The following is a 25,159-nucleotide window of genomic DNA, read 5'->3' as shown; positions in this document are numbered from 1 at the left end:
TACCAAATTAAATCAAAATCCAATCCAAATTAAATCAAAATCCAATCCAAACCCAATCCAATTGCAATTCATATTCAATCCACTCCAATCCGAATCCATTCCAAATCCAATTCAAATCCACTTCAAATTCAAGCCAAATTCAATCCAAACCCAAATCCAATCCGATCGAAATACAAATCTTAATTAAAATATAATCCAAATTCAAACTCCAATCCAATTGCAATTCATATTCAATCCAATCCAATCCGAATCCAATCCAAATTGAATTCAAATTCAATAGTAATCCAATCCGATTCCAAAACAAATCTTAATGTAAATCCGTTCCAATCAAAATTCAATTAAAATCCAATCCAATTGCAATTCATATTCAATCCAATCCAAAACCAATCCGAATCTAAATCCATTCCTAATTCAATCCACAACCAATCCAAAATCCTATCCAAATTCAATTCAAATCCACTCCAATTGTAATTCAAATCCAAATCCTATTCAAATCCACTCCAGATCTAATCCCATTCAAATTCAATCCAATTACAATGCAATAAAAATCCAAACTAAATCCAAACTAAATCCAATCACGCTCAAATCTAATTCACACTCAATCCAAATCCATTTATACTCCAAAACCATTCAAATCCACTCCAAATCCAATCCAAATTCAATCCAAATCCAATTCGAATTGAATTGAAACCCAATCCAAATTCATTCCAATATAAATCAAATCCAAGCGAAATACAAATCCTAATTTAAATTCAATCAAATCCAAATTAAATCAAAATCCAATCCAAATCCAATCCAGTTGGAATCCATATTCAATCCACTCCAATCCGAATCCATTCCAAATCCAATTCAAATCCACTTCAAATTCAAGCCAAATTCAATCCAAATCCAATTCAAATTCAATCTAAATCCAATACAAATCCAAAACAATCGAAATACAAATCTTAATTATAATACAATCCAAATTCAATCAAACTTAATTAAAATCCAATCCAATTGCAATTCATATTCAATCCAATCCAAATCTAAATCCATTCCTAATTCAATCCACAACCAATCCAAATTCAATCCAAATCCGATTCGAATTCAATTGAAACCCAATACAAATCCATTCCAATATAAATCCAATCCAAGCAAAATACAAATCTTAATTTAAATTCAATCCAATCCAAATGAAATCAAAATCAAATCCACATCCAATCCAATTGCAATCCATATTCAATCCACTCTAATCCGAATCCAATCCAAATCCATTCCAAATCCAATTCAAATCCACTTCAAATTCAAGCCAAATTCAATCCAAAGCCAATTCAAATTCAATCTAAATCCAATACAAATCCAAAACAATCGAAACACAAATCTTAAATATCCAATTTCAATATAAATCCACTCCAATCCAAATCCAATTCAAATCCACTCCAAATCCAATCGTAAATTCAATCCAAATCCAATCCAAAATCCTATCCAAATTTCATTGAAACAATCCAAATTCAGTCCAAATCCAACTTGAATTCAATCACAATCCAATCGAATATAAATCCAATGCAATCGAAATATAAATCTTAATTTAAATCCAATCCATTCCTAATTCAATCAAAATCAAATCCAAATTCAATAAAAACAAAAATCCAATCCAATCCAATCGAAATACAAATCTTAATTTAAATGCAATCTAAATCCAATTCGAATCCATTCCAAATTCCAAATAAAAAATCCTATTCAAATCTATTGCAATCCAATTCAAATCCAAATCCTTTTCAAATTCAGTCCAAACCCAATTCGAATTCAATCGAAATCCAATCCAAGTCCAACTGAAATGAAAATCGTAATTTCAGTCCAATCCAATCTAAATATAATCAAAATCCAATCCAGTTGCAATCCAATCTGATCCAATTCAAATCCAATTTGAATCTAAATCTATTCCAAACTCAATCCAATTCAATCGAAATACGATCAAAGTTCAATACAATCAAAAAATCTATGTTTAATCCGAATCCAGTCCAAAATTAATCCAAGCGCAGTCTGATTTAAACCATAGACCTGTTGCAACCAAACATAATCCTTGGAGATCTGTCGCTCCAAGACTCGCTCGAAGACCTGTCGCTTCGGATTTATTTCAAGCACGGATCCTGTCGCTCCGGCAAATTTGTCATCGGATACCTGTCGATCCGAAAAAAAAACATCTTCGAAGACCTGTCGCTTCGAAATATTTAATTAAGGAGACCTGTCGCTCCAAGCAAATAACTCGAAGACCTGTCGCTTCGTTACTTTTAAGCACGGAAACCTGTCGTTCCGGCAAATGAATCATCGGATACCTGTCGATCCGGAAAATTCATCTTCGGAGACCTGTCGCTCCGGTGAGATTCTACTGAACAAGACATTTCACTTCAAATAACTTTAACCTGGAGAACCGTCGCTCCAGAAAAAACGGTATTTCACCAAAAAAAAGGCCTACCGAATTGCGCCATTGTGGTAACTGACGCTCACTGAATAACTTTTTCGAAAACTTTAGGAATGCGTTCGTCGCAAAATCTGCTAACAAACTGAATTATTGATGCTCTACAAACCGAACACCCGTGCTACGTATTTGCCACCTATACATATACATCCCTTGTCAATCATCTACACTCTCTCTTTCGCACCCGTTCGTAAAATCATATTCTCTCGCTTCATCATTCGCAATGAATCCATTTAGCGCACATATCATTCTCGCATTCATCAACACAACCAAAGCTGTGTGTGTTCGAATCATTTTCTATCCGATTCAAACGAAAGCTAAAGCTCACGCTATCGCACACGTCAAATGAAAAGCTCATCGTACGTAGGATTGAGCGCTCACATCATACAACACTGAAACATATTTTTTCACATGCACTGAGAGAAGCATTTCATTTTTAATCTTATAACGCAGACTCTGTACACCACACCTTCGATGTCTTGTCTTTCTATTGAGGTACTGATCAAGGAATTTCGTTAAGCCAGCAAATAGTTATGAACGTTTAAAATATTTTATGCCAACGTAACGCTCTTGGTTTTGAAATTCCAATTTCACTCCTGTATAGAGGAGAAAGACGTATTCAAAAAACACTATACAAAATCGAATACTCACACTGGATACGACAGCCATTTTGGCGATTACGTCCATGATGTCGTACCACATGCCGATGTCTCGAACCCGTTTCGGGACCGGCCGCTTATAGAACTTGAGATATCTCATCGCATCCAGACGCGTTTCGAACACATTGTTCAGCAGGGCAAAGAGCGGTGCCAGTGGAAAAGCTACCACAAAAATGGTAATGAATCCATATTGAATCACTGTAATCAATGCATGCATTCGCATTAGAACCAGCATGGTGAAGCAATAAATCAGAAACTTACCCATCTTCACATAATCATCGTAACGGCAACGCTCGTTCCAGCTGATCAGTGAATCATCCTCAGTATACTCGTTGCTATCAACCGAATCATCCTCTTCCTTCGAATTCCGCTTTCTCCACTCTCGGTACTGTTTCACAAAATAAGGAATAGAGAAATCCCGAATCAGCGACACAGTCTGCTTGCCGATCATGATAATGGCCAGTTGAACGCTTAGCTCCATCAGACAACCCCCGGGTTGGCACTCTTCTTGCCGGAAGCCCAAAATCCGGTTATACTTTGCCGGGTATCCAGGAAACTTCCCCTTCAGAAAAGCGATGTAGAAGATCGAACTGTAGTAATTGACAAACTGGAAAAGGAACACCTTCAGGTTCAGACTTTCGTTGTAGTCGTTCTGGGTCCGATGGTATTCGATGTTGGTCATGCGAACGGCCACCGCATTGTAAGCGACGTCCAGCGCTATCGAAAGTGCCAAATCGATAATGGCTGCCACAGCGGAGAACATGAGCCGCTTGTTGGCCACGTCCGCTGGATCTCCGTAGATGTGACGCGCCGTCAACAGGGACATCCGGTAGATTACGAACCCGAAGACGGCAGCGACCGCAAGTCCAATCTACGGAAACGAAAAGAAGGTTTGTTGAACTTCAATCCAAGTAGTCTGAGAGGTAAGAAACTGACGAAGAGCAAAATCACGGAGTAACTGTACAGTAGGCTGGGCAGCTTTGTCGACCAGAAGCGTGGGGCGGGTTCCTTCTTTCCGGTGTAGGTGTTCAGGACAGTCTTGGCACAGTCTGCCTTAACAGTCTGCTCATCAACCCCGTTCATGGAGGCGCTGTTGGTGTTCTTGCTGTTGCGTTCCAGTAGCCGCGCGAGATACTGTGGCCTTGGCGGTTCCACCTGAGCGTCGTAATCTCGGACGCCCCACTTGTGCTGAAGATGCGAAACGTATCGCTTCCACATTTTCAGATAAACCGATGCTGGAATGAGAAAATGGATTCGTTTAGTTTGGAGCAGACGTGTCATGGTGGTTACTCAAAGTTACTCACTAAGTAACTAGCTCCTCAGAAAAAAAAGTGAAAGCAGGATAGTAGGACCTCATGCCGAAAAATGATTATTTTCCCATTGCGGTTTATTTTTTTCTTCCGCTCACAGCCTAGAGACGTAACATAGTGTAATGAGAAATATGCCCCTATGAATTGTAAAAACTCCCATGTATTGAAAACTGTACCTATATGATTCAGGCATTAAAAAATAAGCTCAAAAGTCATCGATTGAAAATTGCGACCAATGGTTCAGCCATTATGGCAAATTTTTGCACCACATTCTTGGAAGACCAACATCATTGTTACGTAGTATAGGATAGAGCCGTATACGACTCACAGAGCGAACTAATAGCCGACTGAGAGTGAGTCCCACCAGATCTATTCTCTATCTGTTTATCACCATCACCACTGATAGCAGTGTAGGGCAACCAATCTTCAGTAGTTGAGTACCGTCGGGATAGGCAACGATCAGTAGATCGAGATCGATAGAGTTAGTTCTCTCCCGTGCGTCGGCCGTGTCGGTTAAGCCTAAATATACAGTCCGCTATTGTTAAGTTGCTGTGTACGATTTATTTACAGTAATTAAACCGTCGGTTAAGTGCGACAACGAGTTATTAAATCCGTTCCGAAAACGCGCTATTCCGCGAGTGATTTCCGTGGGTGCACTAGTCCAGCCAGTGAAGATTATACGTAACTTTTTTGTCCTTCGAGCCGGATTAGGCCAATCCGCGGGACCACGTAATAGTGAATAGTGCGGCGCGGTTTGGGTACATTGTGCGGTGACCCATTGTCCGTCGGTTGTGCTCGATCAGTGAACCTTAGATCGAAGCCATTGCCCTCGAGTGAAAAGTGCTTCTGCCCTTTGTGGCTTTTACAAAGAGGGCCGTCTGAATTGCCCGTGTGAAGTGGTGATCGAATTTAATTACCCAATAGTGCAACAGCTGCTACGCTGCCCTGTATGCAGTTGGGGATCAATCATACCTCGGCCGTTCACTTTCCTTCAACCCGTCAGCTGCCACATCGTTTCCCCCCAGGAGGAATATCCAGCGCCCATAGGAGTCAGATAAGTAGCCAGTGTGTGTGAATGTGTGGTTGAGGTGGCTGCGAATAGAGGAGCCTGCATGTAAAGGCATAAATAGATAGCGCATTTGAATGCTACACTTAGCTTGCGTTCTGTTACCGTACTGTGGTGCGAGTTTGGACAAATTTGATTTTAATTGGGGAGAATTATTTTGAGTTCTCCGGTTGATTATTTGATTTCGGCACACTTGCGATTTGCCTTTTGGTAATTTTCCACAATTAGTGGTTGATAATTGAGCTGTCATTTCTGTCATTCGTTCCGCTTGAGGTCTCGGTTTCGGTTCTGTCGCGTAGTGCAGTGCAATAGTGGGTGGTGATCAACGATGACAAAAGCGAGTTTAAGGCAGTTGGTGAAGGAAGAGCACCAGCTGAAGGCTGCTTTGGACAACGTTCAAGACTTTGTGAATGGTTATGATGAAGATCGTGATCAGTCAGTGGTTGAATTGAGGCTAGTGAAACTTGATAGCATATTCGATCGGTTTTGTGCAGTTCGAGTGGAAATAGATGTGCTGTTAGACGAAACGGGCGACTACGAAAGTGCCGACGATGAAAGTAGTAAGAAGTCCGTCCCTACCATCACTGACAGTGTCCGAACCTACAAGGAATTCGAGAACGCGTACTTCCGTCTCAAGTCAGCACTGCTTGCGAAACGCCCTAGGACCCAACCAGGTTTTGTTGAGCGTCAACGTGTTGCCGGAGGTGTCCAACAGTCGCGTCTGAAGTATCCTGAGCTGAAGCTACCATCCTTTTCCGGAAAATTGCAGGAGTGGATCAATTTCCGAGATAACTTCCGATCGCTGATTCATGACAACGACGACCTGAATCCCATCGACAAGTTTAACTACTTGCGAGCTTCCCTGAAAGATGACGCGTTGCTGCAGATCAATCAGGTTCAAGTGAGTGCTGCATCCTACCCGATCGCTTGGGGTATCCTCGAGGCAAAGTACGAAAACCACAAGCTGATAGCACACGAGCACTTGAAAGCGTTGTTTGCAGTTCCTGCAATGAAATCTGAGACCTTTGAGGCGCTGAACATTGTTCTTACGACGTTCAAGGTCAATCTGCAGCAACTGGAAAAACTGGGAGAAAACACCAAAGGCTGGAGCACTCTTTTGGCGTTCATGCTGTCGCAGAAGCTGGACACCACAATGCTTCGCCAATGGGAGACTCATCATGGATCCAAGGATATCCCTCAATACGAAGCCATGGTCGATTTTCTTGAGAAGCAGTGCGCCATTCTTCAGTCTATTTCTATTCGAAGTGCAGTAGAACAAAAACGACCCTTCAGAAGCTCAACTGTTCACACTTTAGTGCCAGTTACCAGCAGTTGTCCAATCTGCAACGGTGGACAGCACAGTATCGAGCAGTGTCGTCGTTTCGCAAAAATGAGAGTGGTCGACAGGAAAATGCTTATTCGTAGACTTGGACTCTGCCTGAATTGTTTATCGTCCGGACATTTTGTGGCTGATTGTTCCAGACGTACGTGTTCCAAGTGTGGTCAACGACATCATTACCTGCTGCATCCGTATTCTCCACCCATTTCTACCCCGCAGAATCAACCACCGATCAACCCTAGCAGGCCTCAAGCCGCGAACGCAAATACAAACGCTCAATCACAGTCTCGCCCTCTGTCTCAAGGACAACAATCGCATTCGCAGTATCAAGGCCAATCCCGGATGAACAATACTCAAGCAAATCCACACACACCTCCAGTCCAAAACACTACGCCGCCACATACACGACAGCCACCTCCCACAAATACACCGACTACTTCTCACCACACTGCTACTTCACACAACAAGCGAAACACCACTCTTCTGTCAACCGCGCTCGTGAAACTCGCCGATCGCTTCGGAAACACTGTCATTGCCCGTGCGCTGCTGGACAACGGTTCGCAAATAAGTATGATCACGGAAAACCTGTCGCAGCGGCTGAACTTCAAGCAGTTCCTCGAGAATCTGCCGGTGAATGGTGTAGGCGGTGCCTCGACGGTGTCCAAACAATCCGTGTTAGCGAGGATCCTGTCACGCTACTCCTCGTTTGAAACTGCAGAAGTGAAGTTTTTTGTGCTACCCCGGATTACGCTGAACCTGCCGCAGCAGAACATGGACATCAGTTCCTGGAACCTGCCCACAGACATCTGTCTCGCCGATCCCGATTTCCACGAGTCTTCGGCCGTAGATGCTATTCTGGGTGTGGAAATCTTCTACGAGTTGCTTTTAAGTGAGCAGATGAAGCTATCGGATGCTGGTCCAATTTTGCGCAACACAGAGCTGGGTTGGATAGTAGCTGGAGAAGTTCCTGACAATTCCATCTCTACCTTCAGTGCAGTGCAGTGGAGTTGGAATCGTGTCGCATGAAAAGCTGCCTCTCCATTGAAGAGTCTTCGTGTGAGTCTATCTTCGAGCAGACTACAACAAGGGATCCGGATGGCAAGTTCCGAGTAGTTCTACCCAAGAAGGAGTATATGCTGGAGCAGTTAGGCAATTCCAAGGAGATAGCCACCAAGCGATTTTTGGGTTTGGAACGCCGCTTGAATGCAAACCCAGAAATGAAAGCTCTCTACACAGCATTTATACATGAGTATTTGCTGATGGGACACATGAGAGAAGTCAGAGACGACGAGACAAACCGATGCACACCTACTATTTGCCACATCATGCTGTGATGAAGCCCGACAGCACCACGACGAAGCTCAGAGTAGTGTTTGATGCATCGTGTGCGACAGATACAGGAGTTTCTCTTAACGACACCCTGATGGTGGGTCCGGTGGTCCAGAGCGATCTACTCTCCATTTTAATTCGTTTCCGACTCCACAAGTACGCAATCGTCGCTGATGTGGAGTAGATGTACCGCATGATCATCGTAGTCGAGCAAGTCCAACCGCTGCAAAGGATTTTTTTGGCGAGAGTCCGTTGATGAGCCCCTTCGAACGTATCAGCTGTCGACAGTGACTTACGGTACTTCGTCGGCGCCATATTTGGCAACTCGGAGCTTGAAGAAGTGCGCAGAGGAAGGAGAGCAGACGCATCCAGCGGCAGCCAACATCATCAAGCATGACTTCTACGTGGACGACATGTTAGCTGTAGCGAAATCTGTGAAAGAAGGAGCAAAGCTGTGCAAGGATGTTCTGTCGCTTCTCGGATCTTTTGGTTTCAACCTCCGGAAGTAACATTAAAATCAGCCAGCGATTCTGAAGAGCATTCCCAGCGATTTACACGATAAGCGAGATCTCCTGGACATCGATACAACATCGATTGTGAAAACTCTAGGTTTGACCTGGGAGCCAGCGTTGGATATGTTTTGGTTCAAATCTCCACGTTGGAATGTGAAGTCACCCGTTACTCAGCGCATCGTTCTGTCTGATTCCGCACGTTTATTCGATCCGTATGGACTAGTGGGGCCAGTGATCGTGCAGGCAGAGATGTTTCTCCAAGAGCTTTGGAAACAGAAGTATTCTTGGGATGAACCGTTGAGCCCAGACCTGCAGTCACAGTGGCTAGAATTCAGGACGAATTTGGATCGGATTGATGCAGTTTTCGTACCCCGCTAGATCAGTGATAATGTGGTATCATGCGAGTTACACGGATTCTGCGACGCTTCAGAAAAGACCTACGGAGTGGTAATATATCTTCGATGCGTAACACAGAAGGGAGAAGTCACAGTCCGATTAGTGATGGCTAAGTCCAAGGTAGCTCCTTTGGATGATTTGAAACGGAAGAAGAAGAGGCAGTCAATCCCCAAATTTTATTAGTTCAACATCTTTGGCGGAAGCCACACAGACTGCTGATTGGAGTTGTCGTCGGCTCTACTGTTGGCGCATTTGTACGAGACAGTAGCGGAGAGTATTCCGATTCCGGCAAAAACCTACTTCTGGACCGATTCGACGATCGTGAAGTGCTGGCTATTCTCCCATCCATCGAGGTGGCAAGCGTTCGTCTCCAACAGAGTGTCGGAGATTCAGCACATTACTCGAGATGGCTTTTGGAATCATGTGCCTGGCGTCGAGAACCCGGCCGACATTATCTCGCGCGGTGTAACACCGCTACAACTCGCCGAAAGCTCCGTGTGGTGGAATGGCCCGGCATGGCTTCAAGAAGATTCGACTGTGTGGCCGAAGATGAGCAGCAGTTCAGAACAGCAGTTTGATTCGGTAACTTTGGAGGAGAAACCGCTAGTAACAACAGCGCTGCAGATGCTACCGCCGAGCGAAATTTTTACCCGGTATTCGTCGTTGCTGAAGTTGATACGGTCAACGGCATGGACACTTCGCTTCGTCCAAAATTGCAGAATCAGCAACCGAGCATGCAGAAGAACTGGAGTGCTCAACGCGAAGGAACACGAGGAAGCTCTGAGCGTATTAGTGAAGCTAGCACAGTCGGAGTGTTTTCCTGTGGAGTTGTCAGATCTTGCAGCAAAGGGAGAGGTGAAGTCAAGCTCGAGATTGCACACTAAGGATCCAGTTCTGCAAGATGGATTGATCCGCGTTGGTGCAAGACTTCGTCATGCGCCAGTGTCGTTCGGCAGAAAGTATCCGATTGTATTGGACAGTAATCATCCGTTGACGAAGCTGATTATGGTTGACTACCACCATCGACTACTTCACGGAGGACCACAGCTAATGCTATCCTGTGTGAAGGAAAGGTTCTGGCCACTATCCGGAAGAAACCTAGCAAGGAAGGTAGTGCACGAGTGTGTAACCTGCTTCAGGGCTCGTCCACAGGTGCACGAGCAGCTAATGGGAGATCTTCCGATGGAACGAGTGACTCCTGCTCCTGTATTTCTTCGTGTCGGAGTTGACTATTGTGGACCTTTCAATGTTCGACAAGGATCTCGTAAGGCCGCTCCGGTAAAGTGTTACTTGTGCGTATTCGTCTGCCTAGTAGTGAAGGCGGTTCACGTAGAGATGGTTGCAGATCTCACTACGGAGGCGTTCATAGCAGCATTAAGGAGGTTTGTTGCAAGGCGTGGCAAGCCAGAAGTTATCTTCTGTGATAACGCGACCAATTTTGTTGGTGCGCGGAGAGAAATCAGCGAGTTACATCGACTGTTCCGAGCAGAACAATTTCAGAACGCAGTAGTGTCAGATGCAGCTAAGGATGCCATCGAATTCAAGTTTATTCCCGCCAAATCGCCGAACTTCGGCGGAATATGGGAAGCGGCTGTGAAGTCACTCAAGGGACATATGCGGAAGGTCATCGGAAACACCGTACTTCGTTCGGATGAATTTCTGACTGTTGTCACGCAGATCGAGGCCTGTCTCAATTCGAGGCCGATAACACCGATTAGCAGCGATCATCGAGATCTGGATGCGTTAACTCCCGGACACTTTTTGGTCCAGCGACCGCTGTCAGCGATTCCGGAGCCCAGTCTCACAGATATTCCGGAGAATCGACTGAGTAGGTGGCAACTGGTTCAGCGTTTCAGTCAAATGCTGTGGAAGCGGTGGTCTACGGACTACTTGTCGGATCTTCACAACCGAAACAAATGGACGAGAAGAAGGGACAACCTGCACATCGGTACGATGGTATTACTGAAGGAGGATAAGGTACCGCCGCTGCAGTGGCAGCTTGGTCGAGTGACGGAGATTCACCCAGGCGCTGATGGTATCATCAGGGTAGTTACCGTTCGCACGCAGCAAGGATCATTCCGTCGAGGTATCCAGAAGATATGCATTCTTCCCATTCGCGACAATCAACAGCAAGCTGAGGAAGCTCAGTAGATCATTCAGTACCAGTACATCGTTCGTGGGGCCCAGATAGCCGTAGCGGTAAACGCGCAGCTATTCAGCTAGACCAAGCTAAGGGTCGTGGGTTCGAATCCCACCGGTCGAGGATCTTTTCGGGTTGGAAATTTTCTCGACTTCCCAGGGCATAAAGTATCATCGTACCTGCCACACGATATACGCATGCAAAAATGGTCATTGGCATAGTAAGCTCTCAGTTAATAACTGTGGAAGTGCTCACAAGAACACTAACCTGAGAAGCAGGCTCTGTCCCAGTGGGGACGTAACGCCAGAAAGAAGAAGAACATCGTTCGACCGCCAAGTAAACTAAGTATTGTAGTCCCCGTTGGGGCACTTTAGGCAGCAGGCGGCAAGTATTTCGCCGTTTATGTCTGGGGGCGACCCACAAGTTACGTTCATCCCTCCTTTCGTATTTGTTGGAACCTACTGCTTTGCTTTCCATCGCTAGGGATGTGAACACCAACTGTACCAGCTGTGGTCGTCGGAACCCAAGTGTTTTATCTGATGTGAAGTTCAACCGTTCCCGTTACCTATTTGGACAACAATCAGGCTAAGTACGCCCCCATATGGGGCATCTGTCGGCAACCTGCGGTGCTTTATTACCGCTACGCCACGGGGGCGACGTATAAGTTACGTTGATCCACCTTTGTGTATGTTCAGGATCCCAATCGCTCCGTATCTTCGACAGATTGTCCATTCGTGCGTCATCGCTAGCCGTCAGTACTTCCTGGCCCGTTGAGTATCCAGAAAAGGCCGCCGGTATAACCATCCGGTGTCGGTCATCATCAATCTTTCCGTTCAACAACCCAATTCATCGTGTCATCGAGCAGCAAGGAGCTGCACTGCAGATGAGTATTCATTGCCCCCAAGGGGCAACTTTGGCAAGCTATTGGACACAACCGTCCGTTTTCGCCATGGGGCCGAGCTTTAAGTTACGTGTCTCCTCTGTAAGCCCATGTCTTGGATTACAGCCGTGTCTATCTTCGACAGGAATCACCCCGTCCGAAACCGCAGTCTCCAGTGTCGTATGCCAAATCTACGAGACATGACATCAGTGCACGGATTCATCATCTTCGTGATGCGGACGTCGTCATCAGTGACCAGCGGCAGGAGGATCATCCGGTCCTGTTTAGTGATATTATCGTTGTGTACAATGTGTTGGAAGGGAGACGAATCTCAGGCGAGATCGTCTAGTCGTTTTGTTACGAACGTTCGATCAAAACAAATTTGTATCGCTATTGTTTATTGTTCAGTTAGTTTATTGTTCCTAGCATACTTTATTGTTGTGTTGAGTAAACTCAAGGCCGCCGGCATGTTACGTAGTACAGGATAGACGTGTATACGACTCACAGAACGAAATGATAGCCGACTGAGAGTGAGTCCCACTGGGGCAGTTATCTCTATCTTTCTATCATCATCACTGATAGCAGCGTAGGCCATACATGTACGAAGCCAATCTTCGGTAGTTAAGTACCATCCATGTAGATCGAAATAGATAGATCGATAGCAGTTCAGTTCAGTTCTCTCCCGTGCGTCGGCCGTGTCGGTTAAGCCTAAATATACAGTCCGCTATTGTTAAGTTGCTGTGTACGATTTATTTACAGTAATTAAACCGTCGGTTAAGTGCGACAACGAGTTTTTAAATCCGTTCCGAAAACGCGCTATTCCGCGAGTGATTTCCGTGGGTGCACTAGTCCGGCCAGTGAAGACGTAACACTACGTGATGGCAATTCGTCGGTTTGTTAGTAAAAGAGGACACCAACAGCATTCTACTCTGATAACGGAACCTGTTTCAGGGGTGCCAACAATTTGCTGTTTGAATAGATTCAAGCCATTCAGGAGGATTGTGCGGTAACATTCACCAATGCAAGGACTACGTGGCATTTCAATCCACCCTCTGCACTTCACATGGGAGGATGCTGGGAGCGAATGGTATGCTCCGTCAAAACTGCAATGGCGGCAATCGTAGATCATGCATATCATCCAAGCGGCGAAGTACTTGAGACGGTGCTACTAGGAGCTGAAGCAATTCATTATCATTCATTGTCAACTCGTGACCGCCCACCTACGTTCCATTCGATAATGCAGATCAAGAGGTTTTAACACCGAGCCATTTCCTACTTTACGGGTCGACGGGTGTGGTTCAACCAAGAACAGCATTAACAAGAAGGATCTACATTGCGGGACAGCTGGAAACTCTCACAGTACTTAGTGGATCTGTTCTGAAGGCGATGGGTGCAGGAGTACTTACCAACTCTGACCAGGCACACAAAGTGGTTCCACCCGACAAAATCGTTAGAAACCGGAGATGTAGTACTCGTAGTTGATGATACCAAAGGAAATGGATGGCTACGAGAACGGATTATTGAAACAATGAAAGGAAAGGACGGATAGACCAGAAGAGCAGTTGTACGAACCAAGGAAGGAATGTTAACTCGGCCTACTGTCAAGTTGGCAATACTGGACGTTCAGAAAAACCAAATGCCCAAAATTACTAATTACAATTTGAAGTATAAGTAACTGCTATCGAGACGTGTATGTAGAATCTAATAAATAAACAATAACTTACCCCAAACGGACATGAACAGCGCAAACCAGATCGTAAGCTTGTTATCGAACAGGTAAGCCAGACGTGATGACAAGCAGGTATCTCCCAGCTTCCAATAGTCGCATATGGCATCGCACTGCGGGCACATGATCGTCGAGTTATCCCTGCAGATGTCCTGACTGACCTGGTTGCTCCGAAATGTGACCAGCCCGAACAAGAAGCACAACAGCCCGGCAGAAGAGGCCCAGATCAGCATGTTCGTGTAGAAGCCTTGCCAGGCGAAGTACATCCCGACGTGCGTTCCGAAGTAGTCCTTTACCTCCGTCAACGGCTGCAATTTTATCCAGTGAACCATGGAAGCCCACTCCTGGAGTAACCACGTTCTCTTGCATTCCTCGGCCGGTTCCAAATTGCCATCATGCAGAGGAAACGCATCCAGATACACTCCCTCCTCCAGCAACTTCGTCAACCCGGTGTCGAAAGGATCATCTTTCTTGTCTCCGCAGTTCGTTCTCTCCAGGATATAGTGGGCTACCGCTGTCCGAACAGTCGGCGCAACGGACATTGCAACATTTCCCCCGAACAAATAATCCTTCCCGCGAGAATACTCATACAGGATCGGGTTTCCTTCCGACTCATTAAGGTTCAAAAAATCAATCATCGTTTTCGGGAGGACCTTTCGCAACGTTCCCGTCAAACTCACTCGTCTGCTGTTCACATTATTGAGGTGACCATCAGCCGATTGCTGATCCTTCTCTAATCCTGATAAATTGACTTTCATTTTTATACGCATGATTTCGCAATAACGCAGAAGCGTTTCCTGAGGTACGTGTATTTTGGTGAACCGGGCCTTTTTGGAGTCACACGACTCGACCCGCAGGGTCTGTACAGTGGATTCATCTCTCTTATCTAGTGTTGCGGCGTGATGGTCAGGGAAGGGATTATTGGCGAAAAACTCTTCGAAGTCATCCGGCTCGATCTGCAGGCCCTCTTCAGTTACGTTCTTCTCGAAGTAACAACGCCTGACCTGTTTTTCGGCATGATCTAGGTTTCGTGTCAGAACGAAATCCACAGTTCGTATCCCATCTTTGAACTTTAGGTTCCTCTTGGTCTGTTGAGAGCGGGAGGGAGAGAGAGAGAGATAAATTGATTAGCCCATTAACGCCCAGTAATCTATTTTAATTTCAGTTGCTTTTATGCATACAGGTATTTTTTTTTAGACAAAATGGGTAGATGGTATCTTAGGCAAACTTGTGGAATAGCTCAAGTATAGTCAATTGCAGCCAACTCTCCATAACTCGATATTGAGGGGATCATCGAGTAAGGGAGGTATCGAGTTATGAAACAGAACACCAACAAACTGAGACTATAACTTTGCTATGATTCGATTACATTTCCGCATTTCAACTTAGGGTGATGTGCTAGTATCCATCGTATTGAGCATTGATCAGTGAGAACTGCGATTTTACCAGTATTGCAGTAAACGATGCTGGTTCAAATCGATGCAAAACAATTCTTTCTCAAAACGGCTTTAGCATTGTACAATAAGATTTTGATAAATCTTGATCTCTTTTTTGAAATAATGCAAAGAAAATGCATCTTGCCGTATTCTCAATCCGTCGTATCGTTTTCATTTCTGTCGCAATAAGTTTCCAGATTCGTCTCATGACTTACGGCTCACTGTGATATATTGAGTGGTCAAAACACAACATACAAACGCTATAATAAAATGTTTTACTAGAATACAGTTAACTCTCCCTTACTCGATATTCCGTATCTCGATATTCCGTATCTCGATATCGAGGTAGAGAACCATAGTAAAAGTTGATTTTCATGGCTATCTCGATGGTCCCTTAGAACGCAGTTGCACTGCTTTTGTGTTCTATAACTCGATACCTCCCTAACTCGATGGGCCCTTCAATATCGAGTATGGGAGAGATGACTGTATATAGATCTACGCAGCTATGATGGAATATACTAATTTGCTTTAAAATTTATTGTTTGTCATCAAAATTCAGCCCAAACATATGAACACAATTCCTTTTGACCGTACAATTATAGCATTTGCTCACAGTGCAGCGAAAACAACACAATCAAAGAAACCTTATTTTTACGTCGAGCATCGCGCACACATTGATGCGCACAAGCTTTTTTTTCTCAGTACGACGGATTGAACTTTGTTAACATTCACAATTTTACGCGGTCGTTGAGGAAATTTCATAAAATTTCGTGAATTATATAAATTTTGTGGCGTGTGATTGGAATAAAATCCTGCAGTGAAGAAGTACGAAGGTTTCCCATAGTGAAAATAAGTCTCCGGCGAAGTAAGTCACACAGGGGGGCGGGAAGAAACTTGTATCATAAAGTGGTGTGACTGGTGTCGATCGTTAAGCATTTCTCTCAAATCGTTTTCGTCCATGCGATTTTGGCGAAAAAATGCAAAGTAGATAATTGAACTGAAGTAATTTATCGAAATACAGTAGCTTTATTGCATTTTTTGGTGTACAAGTGTACAAACCATGACAGCTTTCACAAAAATACACGAGACTCTTAACATACTAAACGAAATAACAAAGTTCCTGTTAATCTGTTAAGCAAAACGAATGCAAAAGTAAAGAGTATTAGTATGACACTTCATGTTAAAGCTATTTTCGTTGGAATCAAGTACATTTGAGGATTTATATGCATATATGGAAAATTTATAAGATTTTAGCAACTTTGAAATGCTCTCAAACAATCTGTTCTACGATCACTATTTGATGAAGTCATAATGAATTCGTCACTTATACTTGATAGCCTAGTTATAGTAGAACTCGAATTCAGTCTTAAAACTCTTAGCGAATACTATTTTTACAAACTGGGAACATTTTTGTAATCTAAGTCAGAAATTTCCATATAGCGTTAAACGCCTAAAGATATGCAACGCCCTACAAATGTTCTGTAATTATTCAATTTTGTTCGCGTGATGCTCCATTATCAAAGTTACCCCAAAACAGAAAACCGACTTTCGATTATATGAAAAATTATATATCCATTTAGAATAAATCTTTTGGAAATCTATCAACTGGAATCGATAGTTAGGATACCAGTACTTGTTTTAAAAATATGAATTAAAATTCTTTGAAACAGCATGCATAAATATTCAAGTTTTCTTCGAAAAAACTATCAAAGTTACCCCGTTTTACGGTACAACAAATAATAATAAATTATTTAAAAATTCGTCAATTTTTGAAAGTTTACGTGCTGCATTTCGATTGATAACTTATAAATGATATATTTTGAACATGTTTTATACCTCTTTACGCCTTTAATGAGAAATTTTTATTTAAAATTAAATGCGATGTGACATAACCTTACATTTAAGTTTTCTTCCTAAAACGTTACGTATTTTATGGTTGATCCCTTATGTACATCAAATATGTACTCAAAATTGAAAATCTATGATTTATCAGTCCTATTATTGCAATGGTTGACTTACTGATGTGGTTTGACGCATGAAACTGGATGTGTCCCACTTGCCCCGTTTAGCAGGGTAACTACGTCTGATGGCTCATTGTCCATCTTTCTTCTAAGGTTTTCACAATTTCAAAATTATTCGATCAAATTCATGCACACACCAGCAAATATGTTGCCAAAATGTGACCGTGTTGTTGGATTTGCATTGACATATTTAAATTATATTGAACAATCTGTTTCAACTACCGTTTTTTTATGTCCCACTTGCCCCGGGGTACCTTACATTATGACTGCCAAATTGAATCAGGATGCCCTTGAAAACCTATTTTCGTTGATCCGCACACGAGGTGGAGGATATGATCATCCGTCTCCAATGCAGTTTCTTCGGCGATTAAGAGTGATCATACTGGGTAAAAGTTTGCAGTCAGTATCATCCGGTCAATCAACGGAAGATAGATGCTCCAGTGAAGAATACCTTATTATGGATGTGTTGAAGGGTTATAAGCCAACGAATTCTGACGAGAACTCTATTGTTGGGGAGATTTCCGTTCAAGAAGATGATCCTGATTCCGATGACGTGCTTGTTGAAAACATAGAAGGTGTTTCGAACTTCCAAACTGAAGAAGATGGATTTGAGTATGTTGTTGGCGCTGTCGCTAGGAAGTTCCGTATGAAATATCCCTATGTTGGAGAATTCACTTACAAACTTCGAGAGAACCATGTCCATTTATCCACTTACACTTTGTTGGATCACGACTATGCTTATCCAGATAGATATGTAGATCATCTTTCACTTGGTGGACTAACAAAACCGTCAAATAAGTTGATGGAACAAGCAAGGATTTTTGAATCTTTCTTCAAGGGCTATCATAAGGATAGCATTTCTAAAGAAAAGGGAATTATTGCAAAACTGAGCAATGCATTAAAAGTTAAACATCCTGATGTTCCGGCTCAAATTATAGAGCACTTCATTCGTCTTCGAGTTTATATACGGATCAGTACATTGAATCGTACAATTAAAGAGAAAAAAGCTGCTAAGGCATCCGTCAAACGCTTGCAAAAACCAGAAGGTAAGCCAGCAGGACTGCAGCAGAAGAAAATGAAGAAAATCATTATGTAAATTTCAACAACTATCGAAAATTATACAACGCAAAAACAACAATCAAATACAATTTGTATTATTTATTTTATTATATCTAAATCGAATGGTTTTTCATTGAGAATACATTTGCACTCATTAATTATTTCATTTTTTTTATTGAATGGAAAAGGGTTGGTGGGTGTTTGTCGAAAATGACAATTTTCGGCATTATGAAATATGAGAATTAACCCTTATACTCAACTCAAAACGAACCTGAATGTCATTCTCACTCTTTTGGATGTGGGCCCCTCATGTGGCCTGGGCATTCGGTTAAATTTCCCAAATTATATCAGGCTCAATAGCTGTCTTCCTTACAATAAGGCCTCCCCATACAAGCATGTATTTACTATATATACATAGATAAAGTAAATATATTCTCTTATATAAGGGCCCATTCACAGATTTCATTACGCTGAAAGAGGTGGGTGGATGTCCCATAGTGATGTTACAGCTCATACAAAATAAAAAAAAATCATACAAAAATTGTTATGAGAGGGTGGGTGTGAGTCAAAGAATAATTTTCGTCGTTATGAAAATTTTGAATAAACGCTAACATAAAAAAGTAGTTCAGGTAGTTATTTGCAAGGGAGGTAATGGGTCGTGATGAGAAACGTAAAAAATACTCCTCACAAATACAAGAAATTCATTAAATGATGTTCCTCTCGGATAAGTAACAAAATTTTCTACTAAGCTATTGATATTTTGTTATTCTATGTACTTAAATTTATTGAAATTGCATTAAAATATTGCAAATGCCATACAAATTCGGAAAAAGTTCATAACTATTTACTAATACTAATGCACAGTCGTGAATAGCATACCTTTAATAGCTGTCAATATACTTAGCATTGGTCCATTGCAGGCTTGAGGAAAGAGGGTTCATTTCAATGACAGTAAGCAAAAACTACATTTCGATTTTCTGCTTCTTTCCATTTATTTAAGCTATCTCTTTCTCACAAAGTGGAGGACTAACATCCATTGATATCAGCTTGATCACCAATCAGAATGAATTCAAAAAATCCTCGAAGTCGAAGATGGATTATGCAGGGTGGATGTACGGCTGTCAACTACAAACAAAGCTCTCCTAACAATCATATTTCGTGCGGACCGGCCCAAACAGCATCATCTCTCACGCGGGCCAACCCAAACAGCACAGGACGAAACGCGGGCCATGCCAGGTAGCAAATGCTGATGCATTTCAACACTCAAACAGCGGGATGCCTAGCAGCGTTGTGAGCCAAACGAATACACCCACAAAACATGAACGGTAGGCGCACCTCGTTGCGTATACCCCCCCTGGGATTATGTGATCGTGAATCCTAGAAAGATACCGGAGGCTTTCGGGTACCGGGATTTTTTCCGCCAACGGTTCTTTTCTTATCACAAGCGTATCACCCATTCTGCATTCTTCTTACGATTCGTTGAAGATTAAATTGCTCGTTTGTCCCAACTATCTAACGACTATTGTGACGTAATCGTCGCTCTTAACTCCTCATTTCAATTTCATAAATTTTTAAACACACAGGTTATTTTGTGTATATGTTACCACTCCTATCAATTTGCAAGTCTGCATACGCATCCCGACCCAAGGAACACACATGTTGATTTTGTCATATAAGAGTAAATATGCATCAATTATAACATGTGTGTTACTCGGGGAGCAAAGTCGAATAACAACCGCATAACATAGTGATAACAAGATGTACATCATGATTTCATTTAGTTATTTTTTATTATCAATACGAAGACTCTTGTTATCAACGAATTTTGAGCTGTCAGATCGAGGATGTCACCGACGGGTGAATGACGTCAAATGTTTTATCATAATTCGATCTTTATAACTAATTGATAACATAATGAGTTATCAATTAGGAAAACTGTCTGGATAACACAACTTGTTATCAATGTGTTTCAAATGATAACACAATGAGATATTTATATGATATCTTCAGTATAAAGTTTTGTTATCGCGTTTGTTATGTTGCCTGCTCGGATAACACAACTTATTATCTTTTCGTTACCCAACTTTGCTCGGGATGTCTTGTTTGTTCAAAAGCTTAATTCTCCGAAATACTCATACAAGATTACAAACATTTGGCACAACAGGTAAAATCTGCACATTGACAGACAGAAGCTGTAACAAAGTCGATTTTTTTCCATCCTTGGTTTTTACTATAGGCTGATAAATTTGTACTTATATTCCAGTACTAACGTGTTTGGAACATTTTTCAAAATTTCTCCATAGTTTTTTTTTTTTTTCATATGAACCTTTATCTGCTTCGGGCCACCTTGAAACCACCACCTAGAAAGCTGAAAATTGCACAGAACACTATTTTTATGGTAACAATAGTAAGAAAGATGTGGGACGTTGCATTTTCAAACTTTCTTTAAATTTTGAATCGCCCTAGTGTACCCTAAATCGTCCCTTATTTTACGAAAATGCGACATGTTCGTCATTGCAAAGTGCCGCTTTGGTAAGAAAACAATCAGGTAAAAATTAGAGAAAGACCGTACGTGGGTGCTAAGTAGTCTCCAACGACCCTAAAAGTGTCAGGTGTAGATGACCCCCGAGCGCAAAATCAAGTTCGCTGCTCTAGTTCACGCAACATGAGTATGAAAAGCCACTGGTAACAGCATCTCCTGCGCGCGTTGATAATCAGCACAGAAGTTTATTTTCTTTGGTACCAACCAGCTCAAATTGGCCCAGTGGGCAATTTGACTCCGAATTACGCGGTACACCTCAACGTATGGGAAAAAAATAGAACTGCTTTTAGGAAGCCTACATTGTTGCGCGAAAACCGCTCGAAAATTTTGAAGAAGCATTCCTATTGTGTTCGTTATCACCCATTTGAGAATTAACTGTCAGATCCGATAGCAAATATTGAACCGTGTATCACCTATATATGTTCTTAATGTTTGCATTTGCAAACAAACACTGATAAGAATATGTTTTTTGAGCGATGTACCTTCCGAAATGTTTCTCCATATTAGCCGGTTAGGGTCGGTATACCAATAACCACACAACAACGAACAAATATTCACATGAAATCGAAAAATAAAAGCCAGAGTCATTATTTTTATCATCTGAAAAACAAAGTGACTTTCGGGAAAAAAAATGAAAACTACAAAAAATCGTATTTTTGTATTTCATATCGCTTGTGCCACTTTAGGAACACATGTGCCTATGCATGAATTATTTCTCATTTTTGCATAGCGCACATCACAATCGTATTTTACTTCTTTTTTTTTCATTTTCCTACAAAGAATGGATCAAAAATTTTCGATTTATGTAAAAAAGTTCTTAATTCTTTCTTTAATTTGTTTAATGAAAAAGAGTTTCTCTTACTAGAGCTACTAGAGGTGCAAGAATGCTTAAATTTCAATCAATTTTCGATAATTTTTTGAACAAAATCGAACTGTGAATCAATGATACTTAGATATGAAGCTACAAACCATTTTAACTACACAAAGCACTAAATTTTATACTGAACTTACCCTGTGGCAGTGTTGGAAGTCTCCATTTTCACCCATTGTACATAAAAAACTCCCGATAGCCAACCACTTCAACTATTCAAAACTAATGATCACTCCTGTTTTATAACTTTAGCACATTAACCCAAACACAGTTGAAGCCCATCGATTCGTTTTCCCAGACGACCGCTTCCGATGTTCAAACCGAACTGAAAAAATAAAATGAAAGCACAGAATTATGCTCCGAAATTCCCGGCTTTGCTTGGGATTTCCTTATCGTTCATATGAGCGCATACAGTTATGCAAGTATTAGTTTATGCTCTAAGGCCCGTCCCGTGAAAGCAGATATCCTCTTGATGACCTAAGCAAACAGTTACATTGCGTCCGACGCAAGTTCTGAGCATTTCTCCTTCGCGAGCCGTCTTTAACGTTATTTTTTTTTTTATTATTATCCATATGGAAATCCGACCGAAAAGCAAAAATCAAACTTTGTTTAAAGGTGGTTAAATATGCAAACGAGAACTACACCCTAAACAATGTGCGAGAAATGCAAGCAGTAAATAGGTCGAGAAACCTTCTTTCTGAAACAGTTCGGAATCAATTTCAAAGGCACAAATCCTGCGAGGATTTTTTTTTGTTTATTAGGGGCGATCGGGGCAGTATGGGCCACTTAAGTAAAAATTAATGGAAAGTATCGAAAAACAACAAAAATTATCGTTTAAATGTAAGTGACTTGTACTACAAAATGTTATCTTACATGTTACGTCGATAAACAATGTTAACATCAACTTGAACATTATTTTAGGAACGTTTTGGAAAACCATGTTTTTCTGCGTGTTCACCAACCATATGGGGCAGTATGAGCCACCTCAATCAACCGAATGATTTTTATTTAAAACAGTGTAGAGAAGAGTTAGTGGTGAAGAGTACATTATTGGAAAAGAAATTGTATTAGCGTTGCTTGAAATTATTGATTCTAGCGGCTTATTTTCGATAGATACATAGCACATAGTAAACAGACCATGTTATTATAGTACTAAATTGCGATACTTGGTTCAACGTATTTTCTAACAAAGTGTTCCACTTGTAATGGTGCATACATATGACCAGTGACGCGGGAAGTGGGTAGGACAGGTAGGACATGTACTACGCACAATAAAACCTGGGTAGGACAGTCAAAGGATTGTCCTACCCACGATTCCAGAAAAATAAACCCCAAACAAGCAGAAAGCATGAAATATAAGTTAAATTATCTATTATCTGTTTAATATACATACAAACTCGATCAACGTCGTACTTATTCTTATGGAGGATGGAAGACACGATAAGGTTGTTCGCGGTTTCTCATTCCTAGTGAAGCATAACATGGTGTGTGCAAGGCCCCCAAATTATTCTGGCTCGAGTGAAGAACGATTGGGAATATCTATAGTGAAAATCTATGGAAACTCACTGTAAGAATTATTACAAGAAGCTGCTTTAATTGATAGAAAAGCTAATGAATCCAATCCCTCATAACACTGTGTATGTCCTGGGACAAAATTTCGTGAAAGTAATTCATGAGAAGTTTTTGGAACCTCCATAGATAATTATCAAAAGGGTTCTTGAATAATATTTGGAAGAAGCTATGGATTAATCTAAGACTAATCGCATCGCGTTTTACAAAGCATGAGTGTGGTGGTTTGAGGGATTTCTGAACGTACGATCACACTTGATAGAATCCATCAAATTAATGATGAATCTCTTCACGATTTTTAGAACAATTCCCATTGAACTCACAGAGTGTCAAGTTGAGTATCTTGGCTGAGTGTATTGGTCTCTAAAAAGTCCCTAAAGCCTTTGTTTTAACCAAAATGGTCTCTAAAGTTTCTTTTTTTCCTTCAAGAAAACCCTGCAAGAATTCCGTCGCCTGTTCATGTGGATTCCTTTAATAATTCATTGAAGTTTCCTCCCAGGGACCCAGGAATTTCTTGAGGGGTCCTTCGAACAAATATATTTTTTAGGAATTTCATACAAATATTATCTCTGCAGTTTTTCTAAATATTTCTTAATACATTCTCATTCAATCTTCAAAAGCCTATTAAAGTTTTTACGCCAGTAATACTACAACCATTTTTTTTTCTTAGTTCCAAATCCTAAATTTCTAAATCCTAAATCCTAAATCCTAAATCCAAATCCTAAATTCCTAATCCCTAAATTTCTACTTTAGGATTTCCTTCATAAATACCTCACGGATGTATATTTCGGTAAAAAAATCTTTACATTTCCCTGGATACATTCCTGGAAGAATTCTTGAAAAAAACTTTCAGGGCCAGAAATACCAAGAAATCTCATAGATTTAGTGGCGAAATTTCAGTACAAATAGTAGAAGACATGATCTTAAAAGAACTAATCTCTGGGATAATTGCTGAAAGTATCTTCAGAAAAATGTCCAGTTGAAATCTCATATAAATCCTGCAAAATTCCTGGAGGCATTGCTTGAGAAGTTATCGATTGGATTTCAGAAGATGTTCTGACCAGGAATCTTAGGGGATGTTCTTGTGAGATCTATGAATGAATTTTAATATTTTGAAGGAATTAGGACTTCCTTGAAATTTTTTTCAAACAATGTTTGGAGGAATTTTTATGATTTCCTTAATAATCTTTGAAGAAATTCCATATCTGTGGTACTCCTCCAAACTCTTATTTCCTGGTTTCCATTAGGTTCCTTTTGTTTTTTTTTTGTTTTCTGTTGGGTTTCTTTTCAGCATTTTTTTGATTTCTTTATGTCTTTTTTTTCTGGCAACAGGTTTTCAATATCCTGTTAAGAAGGAAAGCTTTCGTCTTGTGGTAACGACTGGCATCCTTTTCATTTGAGCCCCTTAGACATAGTTACTTTTTAATTTCCAGTTTATGAATCTATAAGGTGCAAGTTTTTCTTAGCTTCATAGTGCACAAAATATTTGCCAACGTTTGTCCTACCCATGGTTTCGAACGTGGACGCGCCTCTGCATATGACTATGCAGTAAAAAAAATAATCTGATATATTTTGGCAATGCATTTTTATGTTCAAAACACCGTTTGTTTTGCTTAAATCTAGGTGGCTCATTTTGCCCCGCCCCTTCATCTCTAAAATAATACATTGTTTTTCAATAATTTTGTTTACGATCAAATCCAAATTCGCGCCCGAATTGTTCTGTATGATCAGAAGTTTTAATTGATTGGTAAAATTTACCAGAATGATAAATATAATTATCTTGTAGGCTTAGTTAGAAACTGCCAAAATTATAAGCTTTTCATGACAAAGGACAAATTTGTACATT

At 41.4% G+C, this 25,159-nt stretch overlaps 1 protein-coding gene across 1 annotated transcript in view; it reads right to left on the bottom strand.

Moving 5' to 3' along the window:
* The window catches only part of LOC5576072 (anoctamin-1), a 37,076-nt gene extending 14,947 nt beyond the window's left edge, over window positions 1-22,129 (bottom strand). The window contains exons 1-5 of the mRNA XM_021857499.1: window positions 21,885-22,129; window positions 13,814-14,903; window positions 4,054-4,352; window positions 3,379-3,988; window positions 3,110-3,315 (exon numbers count right to left, since the gene is read on the bottom strand). Coding sequence (XP_021713191.1) covers window positions 3,110-3,315; window positions 3,379-3,988; window positions 4,054-4,352; window positions 13,814-14,903; window positions 21,885-21,920 — 2,241 coding nt within the window. The 5' untranslated portion in view covers window positions 21,921-22,129. The remainder of the gene's footprint in view (window positions 1-3,109; window positions 3,316-3,378; window positions 3,989-4,053; window positions 4,353-13,813; window positions 14,904-21,884) is intronic.
* Window positions 22,130-25,159: the final 3,030 nt, after the last annotated feature.

The sequence above is a fragment of the Aedes aegypti genome, chromosome 1 (assembly GCF_002204515.2).
Source record: "Aedes aegypti strain LVP_AGWG chromosome 1, AaegL5.0 Primary Assembly, whole genome shotgun sequence".
Taxonomy (NCBI): domain Eukaryota; kingdom Metazoa; phylum Arthropoda; class Insecta; order Diptera; family Culicidae; genus Aedes; species Aedes aegypti.
The sequence above is the reverse complement of the archived record's forward strand: the minus strand, read 5'-3'. Positions and strand labels throughout refer to the sequence as shown.